The sequence below is a fragment of the Sitophilus oryzae genome, unplaced genomic scaffold (genome assembly GCF_002938485.1).
Source record: "Sitophilus oryzae breed Bouriz unplaced genomic scaffold, Soryzae_2.0 scaffold_1436_pilon_pilon, whole genome shotgun sequence".
Taxonomy (NCBI): domain Eukaryota; kingdom Metazoa; phylum Arthropoda; class Insecta; order Coleoptera; family Curculionidae; genus Sitophilus; species Sitophilus oryzae.
Window position 1 is genome coordinate 527,348 of NW_022146100.1, and position 13,402 is coordinate 540,749.

At 32.3% G+C, this 13,402-nt stretch overlaps 1 protein-coding gene across 3 annotated transcripts in view; it reads left to right on the forward strand.

Moving 5' to 3' along the window:
• Positions 1-13,402, forward strand: part of LOC115876400 (transmembrane protein 94) — a 66,844-nt gene that overhangs the window by 14,467 nt on the left and 38,975 nt on the right. For 2 of the 3 annotated variants that reach the window (XM_030892173.1, XM_030892175.1), the window contains exons 10-13: positions 1,290-1,453; positions 1,508-1,635; positions 5,171-5,319; positions 11,059-11,175. In XM_030892173.1, the coding sequence (XP_030748033.1) occupies positions 1,290-1,453; positions 1,508-1,635; positions 5,171-5,319; positions 11,059-11,175 (558 nt within the window). The remainder of the gene's footprint in view (positions 1-1,289; positions 1,454-1,507; positions 1,636-5,170; positions 5,320-11,058; positions 11,176-13,402) is intronic. The other variant, XM_030892174.1, reaches the window with a different exon arrangement.

Below are 13,402 nucleotides of genomic sequence, written 5' to 3' on the forward strand. Positions count from 1 at the left end.
TTCCACAAACTTTTGTACACAGGCCAATTCCATCTTTACCTACTGTATCAAGAGTTATTAATAATTCTGAAACACATGCGGGTGCGTGTTCCCACAAAAACACAAAAAGCCTGACGTGTTGATTAATGACGAACAGGAGTTAAAGCAAGTGTTCATTTGTGCTACCGCGGATCAAAATCCCACGTTTTCGAGTAATCAAATTGCTGAGGTGGTTGTCCTGCCCACAATGCCCGTATTGTTCAAGAATATTTGAACAATTTTTTCCCAACCGTTTAATTAGTGGAAATGGAACTATTTTGTGGCCCGCTAGATCACCAGATCTTTCTCCCAATGATTTATTTTTGTGGGGTTATGTAAAATCCAAAGTGTATGGTCATAATAGGGCTAATAATCTGGATGAGCTTCAAGTAAAAATACGAGAGGCTTTCCAAACTATTAGCCCTAATATGTTAGTCAATGTCAGACGGGGATTTTACGACCGCCTAGGCTTCTGTCTAGCACAAGAAGATGGTCTTTTTGAACACTTGTTATAACTTTTTTTTTTTAGAGTAATATATTAGTTTTCTTTGGGTTTAGAGAATTTATTTATTTTTAGTTTTGGCTTGTAAACACACTCAAATAATAAATATTTAAGTAATTTTATTTTAAATGTTACCTTAAGTGAAGGTAAACACTTAAAATGAAAATAATAAATACTCGGCACACCTCGCGTCGTATTCCTAGTCTGTCACGACCGAACCGTCCAAGCACAACTGCAACTGCGTACTGCCTGACCAGCCGACTAGCCGGCAGTGAATCTCGAGTACGAACGCAAAACGGGTAAACGTAAATTCGTCCGGCAACTTGCTATGTTACTAGTAGCCTGGTCTTCTCTGTATAGGTCGTACTGTGCATCGCCTGTCCTTTTTTCTTTTTCCTTTTTTCTGATCGTTAATCTTATCTCTCTGTTTTTGATACCGTGAGAATTTCTGTTGTTTTATTAAATTTACTTGATATATAAGTCAAACAAACAGCTGGTTTGGCAAAGGTAATTTTTAACTTGTTAGTGTGTTTATTTGTTAATTAATTTTGTATCTGTGTTTTATTGTATATCTTTTGTTTGCTTTCATACATTTATATGATTTTTTTATTATTTATATCTAATTTTAAGGTCTGATGATGGCTGGAATTGCCGAAACCGGTCACGAATAAAGAGTTTTTTGATAGTGGTTTGGACTTTTTTTTTCCATTTTAACGTTAAGTTATTTATTTTTCATTATTTTGAAATTCAAAATTTTATGATATTTCAGACCTTTATCGAAATCTGTAAGCGACTCATTAAGCGAGGTCTATCTGGAACTACCCAGCGACAGCAGGCATCTTTATATGACCCATAGAAGTCCAACACCGGTTCACTGGGACTGCAAAAGTGTCCTGGACCCCAAAATCAGAAACACACAATTTTTTAGTACAGGTATAGTTTACCTAAATCCGTGTTTCTCATAGTATTATAATTCTATATTTCTAGATTCCTTGTTATACAACGACTACCCTGTAGGTAACAACATTTCCGATACGGAGAGTTGTTTTCAGATGCAGTGCAATCAGATTTTTATCGGTATGGTTACCATGCAATATCAGGCTCTCACAGATATGGTATTTATACCCAAGGACTGTATATATTCTAAAGGACTGTTCGATCGCGTCAAATCATGGTACAAAGAAAACAAGGTATGATCGATAGCGGCCCCAATTTCGTTAAGTTTGCGCATACCACCTGTGACGTCATACGCCATACAAAAAAATATCCATCTTGTGCAATTGCCACTAATAAAAAAAGACCTAAAATAGGGAAGAATTAGGACATAACCCTAAAAGTTATGTCAAATCATCGTGCTTGACATTTGAAAAATTATTCTGACATTTATTGTGTCATCTGTTTGACAATTTGAAATTGGCGCGCGGAACTTGCCGACCAATGGTGCCGTTTATCACCTGTGACGTAGTGACCAACCTGCGCAATATCATACCTTGTATTCTTTGTATCATGGCGTCAAATCGCCGCTGTCGTAGTGGTCGTGGATGCTTACGTCACGCAGGGACCAGCGCTCCACAGTGCGGCGGATGGTTATTCTAGCGGGACAAAATCTCAGGAGCTATGTTTGGGACTTAAAATCTAAGAACGTAGCAAATGGTCTAATATATAGCAACCATATGGTTAAATTTATTTATTTATTAATAAATAAATAAATACAAGATAATAAAACTATGATATTATTCGTACATGACACGCAAAACCGTACCAAATACATAAAATTATGATATCAGGTGAAATACTTACAAAAAACTCTTTAGCAGTTATTTTTTATTTACTTTGTAATCTTGTGACACCCTGTATATTTCATTTTAAAAAATTCTATTTTATTTTGAAAATAATAAATAAGATAGATATTTTAATTTTAACACTCGGTAATTGTAAATTCATATATAGTAAGTATCTAAGACAATTTTTTAAACTTTTATTAAAACTAGTAATATAATCATTTAGTTTTGTTATAAATTATCAGGAAGTACAAAAAGACTTTAGCATATTGTCATGCTTTATTTAACTAGAGGCGGATTCATCTATCCAAAAAAATCCTTTATGGGTTTTTCGCCACTGCACTGCAAGAAAAATCTACAAAATAAAATAGTTATTTTTGGTAAACACTTCTGCGTTAAACCTAAACGGACGCTGCTTGTCAGAAGTTGTGTTTACAGTTATAAAAATTTGCCTAACAAAGAAAAAAATGCTTAACGTTTCGGAAAGTTTCTCTTTCCGTCGTCGGAAGCAAAAAAAATATAAAGAATCAAGAAAAGAACTATTTAAAATATTTAAATTGAACTATTCGAGAACACTTTACTTTTTAAAACAGATACGTCTACAAGAAATCGTTGACGTTCTCTTAAAATGACATTATATTAAGTTAAACTTCAAAATTAACAATTACTACCTGATAACAATTACTTAATAAGGTAAAACCAAAAAGCCCAAACTTTCTGTATGATTATTTTTAAATTTTACGTATGTTATGTTTATTTATGTTATGTTCTTTAAAATCAAAGAAGCGATTGCCATACATTACTAACATCTACAGATGCATGAGCAATACATCCACCATATTTTATTGACAAAACATTAAACGAAATACAAACCCCAAATCATAGACACAATGATAACAATACACAATATATACAACTTACAATTCCATACATACGAGGCGTTTCGGAAAAAATAAGAAGGATAGGAAAACAATATAACATACGAACATCTTTCAAAACACAAAATACACTTAGATCCATTTTATCACATACTGAACCAATGAATACAGAACAACAAACAAAAAATGTAATATACCAAATACCCTGTGAATGCGAGAAATTTTACATTGGTGAAACATCTAGACCCTTAAATGTTAGAATTAAAGAACATAAAGATTATTTAAGAAAGGGAGATTTTCACAAATCTAAAATTTGTCAGCATTCATGGGACACAGGGCACAGAATAAATTTTAATAACGCCAAAATTATAATGAAAGAAGCGATAGCCTCTAAAAGAAAAATAAAAGGGGATTTTTTAATTCAATCTAATAAAAATAAAGGTATTGCTCACATGCATCTGTAGATGTTAGTAATGTATGGCAATCGCTTCTTTGATTTTAAAGAACATAACATAAATAAACATAACATACGTAAAATTTAAAAATAATCATACAGAAAGTTTGGGGCTTTTTGGTTTTACCTTATTAAGTAATTGTTATCAGGTAGTAATTGTTAATTTTGAAGTTTAACTTAATATAATGTCATTTTAACAGAACGTCAACGATTTTTTGTAGACGTATCTGTTTTAAAAAGTAAAGTATTCTCGAATGGTTCAATTTAAATATTTTAAATAGTTTTTTTCTTGATTCTTTATATTTTTTTTTGCTTCCGACGACGGAAAGAGAAAACTTTCCGATACGTTAAGCATTTAACAATTAAGCAAATTTTTATAACTGTAAACACAACTTCTGACAAGCAGCGTCCGTTTAGGTTTAACGCAGAAGTGTTTACCAAAAATAACTATTTTATTTTGTAGATTTTTCTTGCAGTGCAGTGGCGAAAAACCCATAAAGGATTTTTTTGGTTGGATGTTTTGTCTTGAGGAAAATTGCCGAACTGACTATTGGTGTCATTCATTAGCTGCCTATACACGGAAAGGCCCTGCCTTCGGCCTTGGCCTTGGGTCCGGGCCTTTAACCCAAAATACTATAGGTTTGCGTAAGATATATTTCCGCTATGGTAATTTGGGTGAAAGCCCCGGCCTCGAGACCAAGTCCGAAGGCCGGGCCTTTCCGTGTATGGGCAGCTATTAATTTTTTAAACTCAGTGCCTTTCGATGAAGTTAAGGTTTTAACAATTACAGCAGCATCCTTACTCCCACTAGCCCTAAAGCTCATAGTACTTGCAAAACCCAATTCTTCTTTTGAATGCTCTTCAATTAACCCTTTAACGAGTCTTTGTTTTGTTTTTATACTATCTGATTGAAATGAAACTTTTGGGCATTCACCTGATAAGCTTGAACTTCCTGTGACTGTGACTACCTGTGTTGGTAACTATTGGTAACTCAAAAGATCTACATTAGGTATTCAATATATCGATATTTGAAAAAAAGTGAAAGTTTGATATCTGCAGAACAAAGGCACGAAGGATTTTAACAAATAACATACGTACAGTAGAAAAGTACATACCTTTGGCAATCTTCAACATAGTTTGGCTTTGGAATAAAATGTATCTCTGCCTTGCTGAGCAGAAAACGACCAAATTTGGTTGATAAAAATGTATCGAAATACAAAGAATATTCATGCATTTTTATATCAATTGGAATGTCTACTATTTATTCTTATAAGTACACATTTTTGGCTTATTTCTAACCGAACGGTTTTGTCCCGCTAAATTTATCTTCCACCGCACTGTGCGCTCGTCCGTCAAACGCAAAAATAAATGTCAATGTCTAAAATCTTTAGGGCCAACTTCAACTCGGTCCCTAGATGATGTAAAAAAACTGACAGTGCAGGAAGATAGGAATCGAACTATCCTTATCTCTATAGTATCCTTGATTTATATGAAACTATTTTTTAAAATGACATTTTTAGTATTATTTCTCTTGCAGGTTCAACTTATAGAGCAATTAGAGAGGGCCTGTATAAGATTCGTGCATTTTAGCAAAGAAAATGAACTAAGATCGAGAGTTTTTAGTGAAAAAATGGGTTTGGAAAGTGGCTGGAACTGTCATATTTCTTTGCTAAGTGACAGAAATAGGTAAGTCTACTTTTAGGTATATTAGCATGTAATTTCTTTAATATATATACTACAGCAGTGTATTTGGTTTTTGATTTATATTTTTATTAAAACTATGTGGTTCAAACTTTGACGGTTTTTTGTTGTAACCTAACAGCATGATACTATATTAAGAATTTAGAATAGGACACAATAATTCTATCTGAAACAGAACCATTTATTATTATACATACCGGATGCGTCTCAAAAGTGGCTCACCCCTATAACTTTTTTATTTTTTCAGTTAAAACAACGATATTTGGTATGTTAGTATATGACATAAATTAGGGTTGATTGACGTATTCAATTTTTTTCGGTCACTTCCTGTTTTACCGGAAATTACTACAACTTTTGATTTTTAAATGGGACCCTCGGTCTTTTTTTACTTTATTCGAAAGAAAATAACACTCTGAATAGAATTACATATCATATGTCAACTTTTGACATTTTGGCATATGGTGTATTTGAAATTATAACTATAGCGGTTCGTAACGAAAATTTGACTCCCACACGTGTGTGGTATCAAATTATTCGCAAAAAAATGCTTTTCCCAAATATGCTAATGAGCCACCCTCGTTCCATTTGAAAAAAATTGAGATATGATTAAAAATACGATTTGAGCCTTTTCTAACTGGCCAGGACAAGGTACTAAAAACATTAGACGATCAATTCTTTTTTCCAAGGCTCCTTGATTAAGAATTAGTGTTTTTAACATAAGCGAAAATGTCAAAAGTTGACATATGATATGTCATTCTATTCAGAATGTCATGTTCTATCGACAAAAGTAAAAAAATACCCAAGGTGCCATTTAAAAATCAAAAGTTGTAGTCGTTTCCGGTGAAACAGGAAGTAACCAAAAACGATTGAATACGTCAATCAATCCTAATTTATGTCATATACTAACATACCAAATCTCGTTTTTTTATCTGAAGAAATAAAAAAGTTATAGGGGTGAGCCACTTTTGAGACGCACCCTGTATATCTGTTTACTTCATCATAGTTAAACATATATTGTGTTTTTTCTGGTGGTTAGATTCGAAAATTTGGTTGTTGGAGATTAATTTTTAAAAAGTCACTAACATATTTAGCTTTTAATGTAATTTAATGGAAATATATAGTGTGGTGACAATTTCGATGCTCAACATTGGCATCTCAGAAACCAGCAGAGATAGGAATTCGGTTAAATGGGACAAAAGTTGCGTAATTAGAAGTTTTGTTTTGGTTTGGTTAGGTAACTAGTTAACCGCTTTTCTTCACTTACGCACATACGCCAGAAAGAGAAACAAATCTAACAACTAACCTGTTTGTTTCACTTAATTTTAATGGCCAAGCCGTAAGGGGAATCCCCGCGTTCCGAGCGTCGACGCATCGGCCCGGAACGAAGCGGTTTTTTCTTGATTGAGATCGATTCGGTTACCCAGTAGTAACGTGTCGATCCCGCAGATCCCGCACGGTAAATCCCGCAAATTTGATCCCGCGAAATCTCAGAGGGATCCCGCATTTGCGGGATTGCATTCCCTATCTAGAAGGCTTAGAAATTTTCTGAAAACGGCATTTAACTGGCCGAGGTCAAAGTTATAAAACTACCAACTTACGTTGCCAGTCATAGATAAAAGAAAATAATCTACTATTAAGATAGATATGAAACTTAATAGTAATATATATATATATATATATATATATATATATATATATATATATATATATATATATATATATATATTTATATAGATATATATATATATATATATATTTTACAATTTATTTTTTTATTTATTTTACAGAGTTTCATGTAAATGATCATAAGTCGACTGGTTGTCTAATGAATAGACCGAGATTTATAGATTTTTTAGAAGCGAACGAAAAAAAAATCAAACAACGAATACATACCATATATTTTCTTTTATCTAAGATACATACCTTATCGTCTTTTGGAAACACGTACATTTTTGCAGTTTTATTAGTTTCTTTGCAAGATGCAACACAACAAGAAAACACCATTTTTACAGTTAATAAATAATAAAACTATTTCTGACTATGATATTTAAAATTTAGATAGATAGAAAATTAAAAAACAAACGAGTATTTGCAAATTCAATAAAAATCAGGCTTTTTTCACTGCAAAGGTATTTTTTGATTTATCAGCAGTCATTGTCAAGTTGGCAATATACAGGGTGTTTTCGAATTAGTCTAAAAAAAATATGGTGTGATTCCTCATGTGTTCTTAAAACAATTTTTATATAACCATTAGGTCTAAAGTACTTCCTTTCTGATCTACAGGATGTTAAAAATTAGAAAAAATCTATTTTTTTGCTTAACATAAATGGTACACCACTGCTTTTTTAAAGAAAATATATTTTTTTCTTGACTGGCCATCTTTTTTCAACAGAATTGATCTTTTAAGTTTTTCTTGTTCATCAATTAAGAGCCCGCCTTAATTCGTTTTCTAACGATTTTTTATTTTTTAGATTAATTAGGAGACCCCTGTATATGCATATCACAGGCAACCAAATAAACTAGTAAACTCTAAAAATTATTTTTCCTACCACTAGCGACATACCGTGTTTTTAGTGTGTACTAAATTATTTTATCAAAATTTCACCATATACGTTTCCAGGCAATGGTTGCAGTAGATACAATAGTTTTGAAGATACTGTCACTTAAAATAAACGTATTATTTTCATTTTTTCGACATAAATCCGAAACTAATCAAGATACCGGGGTTTTCTTCATAGGCGTGTGTTAAACTTCTAATTACGCAACTTTTGTCCCATTTAACCGACTGCGTATCTCTCGTAGTTTCTGAGATGCCAATGTTGAGCATCGAAATTGTCACCACCCTGTATACAGGGTGTATACAAGTATTTTAACTGGTGGTATAGTTCAACCCCAGAAACACGCCTATGAGGTTTATTTCGCGAAAAAAAATTATTCGATTTTTCAGCTATGGCTATGAAATGAAGATCGTTGTCATTTTATATGTAAATGTATATGGGAAATGTCATCGATATTTATTTCATAGCTATCGCTGACGCCGTTTTTATTCGATCATACGGTATAAATTATAGCTTTATATACAAAATTATATAAAGCTATAATTTCACCACCATAGTATAATAACCCCACACCCACACATATAATAATCTCACTATAATGTAGGATTTATACACATTAATATAATCTATGTATTCTTCTTCTATGTGCTCTAACCTATCATTCATTGAATAAAAAGATCCAAGGAAGGCATCAGACACAGTAAGGAGGAAAAGGATGTCATGATAGCTATAGGACACATTTTTTGCCAGTTTTGTTCGACTTTTCTCCCGATTAATGTTTTTTAATTTGTTGCAATTAACTATTTTTGTTTTCTATTGACATTTTGGTCTGCAGTAAGTACTTTACAATTTGACATTATTATATATTCTCTATTAATGTGATTTTTAAGTAAATCTGTACACTGATAAATAAATAGTCATATTACTTACATTAGGAGCTTTGAAAAGTTTTGGGTTACTTTTCTTTCTTCGCTTTTTTTTCATTGAAATATCCACTTCTACAGCCAGGTACAGAGCTATTTCTACTGTATAGTTTTTTTTTCACAACACTCATTGTTATACTCTAAAAATTCAACAAATTAACTATAATTTTTAGCGATGGGAACTATCGAATGAATTAGACTATCGAATGGTTAATGATTGAATGATTTCAACTATCGAATGGTTTTATTCGAATAAAATCATTCATTCATTTGTATACTAAAGCATATGTGACAACCTCGCCGTGCGACTAAATGGTTATCGTTGAGCCACGACTATCGAATGCTTTTGATAAATGAAATTTAGTATTCGTTTGATTTTTGTATGCGTCAGTGCATTATTAGTTCTTCCAAATGTTTATAACTTCGCCGTATAAATACTGTGCTATTTTTGCGTTTATTAAAATAGTTAAAATACTAAAATAGTAGTTATTTTTTAATTTTATTTATTGACGATTTTGTGCATGTGCAGGTGGTCAAAATTTTTCCGAAAATTTGTGTGGTTTTCCGTAGTCCGATCTTTCAATTATTTAATTTTATATGGTATATGGTCTATTTTTTAATGGAAAATTTTGAGAAGTAGCAATTTTTAAGAGAGATGAGATGAACTTACAATTAATTTTAAAAATACATATTTGTATTTTAGATGTTTTAATAATATGAATTAGTTGAACTTAATCATATTTAAATATGTGATTAAGTAAATGGTTATCGAACTCAAACTATGGGGTGAGAAAATTAAAATGAAAGTTTTACACGTGCCAATTAAAAAAAAGTTAACGATGTTTGTATTTTGTTTATGCTAACTCTCTTACATGTAGTTTTTTGCGAAGAAATATTTCATTGATTTTTTAAAGTAAATGCAGTAAAAGTAAATATAATTTTTAAATAGTAATATAAAGCACCTAATATAAATAATTTTGATTTCTAATTTTTCATTTCTATTTTCCTTCCATTACACTGCATGCTTAGAAAATTAATAAATGTTTATATTTCATGATTTTAAAATTTGTTGTTAATATAACAAATTAGTTCTGTAATTATTATTATTTAATAAACCAACGTTGCCACACACAAAAAATTTAGAGACTATATTATTTTTAAATAGGATCTAATATAAATTATTCTGACATCTAATTTGTTGTTTATATTTTGCTACTACTTAAAAAAAATATTTATATTAAATGATTTTAAATTTTGTTGTTAATTGGTATAACAAATTATTACTGTTATTATTATTTATTAAACCAATCTTTGCTTAAAAACATTACTAACTTTTCCTACATCCAAAATAACAAGTATTATTGCAGTGTAAGAACAGAATATTAATTAAAAAAATGCAGAATATATAGACATACTAACCCTAACTAACTAAAGCCAAACAATAATATTCTTTGCTAATATCAACTAATACCAAAATATGGCAACAGCGCCCTTCATAATGTATTTTCTGTGTAAATACTAGCACCTCAATAAAAAAAATAATGTGTCCTTATCTATATCTGACTCCGCAAAAAATCAAAGATGTCGCCTTCTTTCATAGCATTGCCACCGACCGCTGTCGGGCTTCTCGGAAAGAAACCTACGTCGCCGGGCGACAATTAAAATTCAGTTAATATTTTATTATAATCGATCCTGACGAATAAATGAATTTCATAAATGAATGAATTTTATAAATGAATGGTTTTTGCTGCCGAATTACTAGAATACAATATTTCAAGGCAGATGACGGATCTATTCGATAATTTTTATTCGAATAGTTTTCAACGAATGTTTTCTTACTAACTATCGAATTATTCGAATGAATTGCAACTATCGAATGTTTCGATAGTATTCATTCGATAGTTCCCACTACTAATAATTTTAGCAAAAACAAACTTGAACCGTATAATAACAATGAAAATATAGTCTCAGTATCGATCGCAGTGCCTCTACTGCCAAACCGAGGAACCTGCTTAAAAGTGGGGATAGAAATTTCAAATATGCCCATTGCCGATAAATCTCATTTTTTGAGCCCTCCATTTGGTGGCCCTATTAAAACCCCTTTACGCTCTTGCTAATTTTGTCGATATACTCCTTCCTTAGTCTTTCTATTCAATGCTGGTGTTCGATTGCCCCCTTCTAATGCCTAACTTCTGCACGTGCTCTATCCCTTTCTCTGCGACCCTGCGTGTGCCGTCCGATAGACCAGATAGTACCTCTCAACCAGTAATGTCGGATGGGGTGACAGAGCCCGTTAATAGGGGGCGCTCAACAGACGTGGATGGTTACGGCGTTGATGACAGATCATGTCTATTGGATAGGTATTGGACCAAGAACAATGCTCTCCGATTTCTTAATTTAATATACATTTACGTTGCCACATTTACGTTACTATCGAATTCTGTATTAGAAAAAGATTAAACGTTAAAATAGGTATTGTAAATATTTTACACAGTAGACTTTAAAAGTGCAAAAATTATAATGAAATGATAAGTACTTAACATAAAATAATATAATTTTCCATTATTAAACTTAATTTAATCTGCTAAAATACGAGCACCGAAATAATATCATAATAAGGCAGTGCTAATCAGACTTTTTAGTTCATGTGTTTTATCTGCCTTTAATAATATAATAATTACATTTAAATATATACCTCCTTGGATATTAATAATATACCATATGATCGAAAAAACGGCGTGAAAGATGATAATTTTGGCGAGGTCAATCTCTAGACGTTACTAAAAATTGACATAAAACTTAAAACTATTTATAGAAAAACTTAAAACTAATTATAAAATTAACAGTAATTATAGAAAGATTAAAGAGGGATAGAACATTTCTAGACCCACAAATCTATTTGTAAAAAATATTTTTTATCGAATTTTAATCTACACTATTTAAAAATCATTTTTTCTCAGTATAAAGATAAGTTACAACCATCTTAAGGCCAACTTGTAGTTAAGTATTCTTAAAAAATAAACATACGGTCAAATAAATGACGGCTAGAGCTTGACCTCAATAAAATCATCATCGACTATCATTCCTAGCCGTCTCTGACGCTTTTCGATCGTTAGTTCAGTCATTGGGGATTTTTGCTTGGAAAAAAGTCCGGAAGTTTGGCAACTATGCAGGTTTATAGGTTTTGGGGTCCCTAACTAAAATCCATAAAATGCACAATTCCAGGCTTGCCGCCGGCGCGGCGCCGCCATCTTACCAAGATGGCGCCCAAAATCGGTATTTTATGTATATCTCGAAAACTATGCGTTTTTCGCGAAAATTTGAGGAGAGCAAAATTAAAGAGAATAAAATTTACTATAAAAAAGGTTATATGAAAAAGTCAACCGTTTAGGCACAAAATCCCTGGAAATTTGACAATTTTGCGTAAAATATGATATATTATGTATAATTTTCCGAAATCAAATGTCGATTAGGGTTCACTAAAACTAGTTTTAGTTTAGTTTCTTCAATTTTGTCATAAAACAGTGGCGTATCATTAATTCGCTCATTAATTTATGAATAATTAATTTTAATTATTGAAAATGTGTACTTGTTTCCAAACCACCCAAGAGGTAAAGTACATGGGCGTTTATTTTAACGTGGTCTCCCCGGAGGCCTATTCCACTAGGTAAATTAAAAACTTTAACTTATCTGCACAAGCCCGACGGACCTGGCTCATTGATGTAAAGTCGATCGTATCTGCTGTGCTGGGCTCATCAGGGTGGTCTCTCAATACGTCCAACACTTCATCTTCAGCCGCCAGAGGGATATCTACAGGCAAGTCCAACTCCTCTTCATCGGATTCGTCGAGTGACACTTCAGTGACGTTGTCACAGGATTTCCCATTGCAGTATGCACAAATCATTGAACATTTTAATCCTGCTTTTCTGCATTCGCAGGCTTTACCATAGTTGTTGATTTTGCATTTACAGGATAAAAATGTCAATAGGGATTTTGGAGCTGGATCTTTCAACGTTGCGACTGGAGTAATGCCTGTTTTTGTTTTCTTCCAACCCCATTCTTCAGCATCTTTGGTACAACCAGACCAATGCTGAACCTGGTTCGCAATGAATGCTGTCCAGCACGACAATTTATTATTCATAAATTAATGAGACGCCGCTGTTTCATGACAAAATTGAAGAAACTCTAATCGACATTTGATTTCGGAAAATCGACTATATGTATGTCATACTTTACGCAAAATTGTAAAATTTCCAGGGATTTTGTGCCTAAACGGTTGACTTTAGCGAAAATTTTCATATAGCCTTTTTTATAGGAAATTTTATTCTCTTTAATTTTATTCTCTTCAAATTTTTACGAAAAACGCATAGTTTTCGAGGTATTTACAAAATACCGATTTCGGACGCGATCTTGGCAAGATGACGGCGCCGGCGGCAAGTCTGGAAATGTGCATTTTATGGATTTTAGTTAGGGACCCCAAAACCTATAAACCTGCAAAGTTTCAAAACTTCCGGACTTTTTTCCAAGCAGGCCCCTTTTTTGATCCCCAATGACTGAACTACGTATGGTATTTATTATATAACGAGT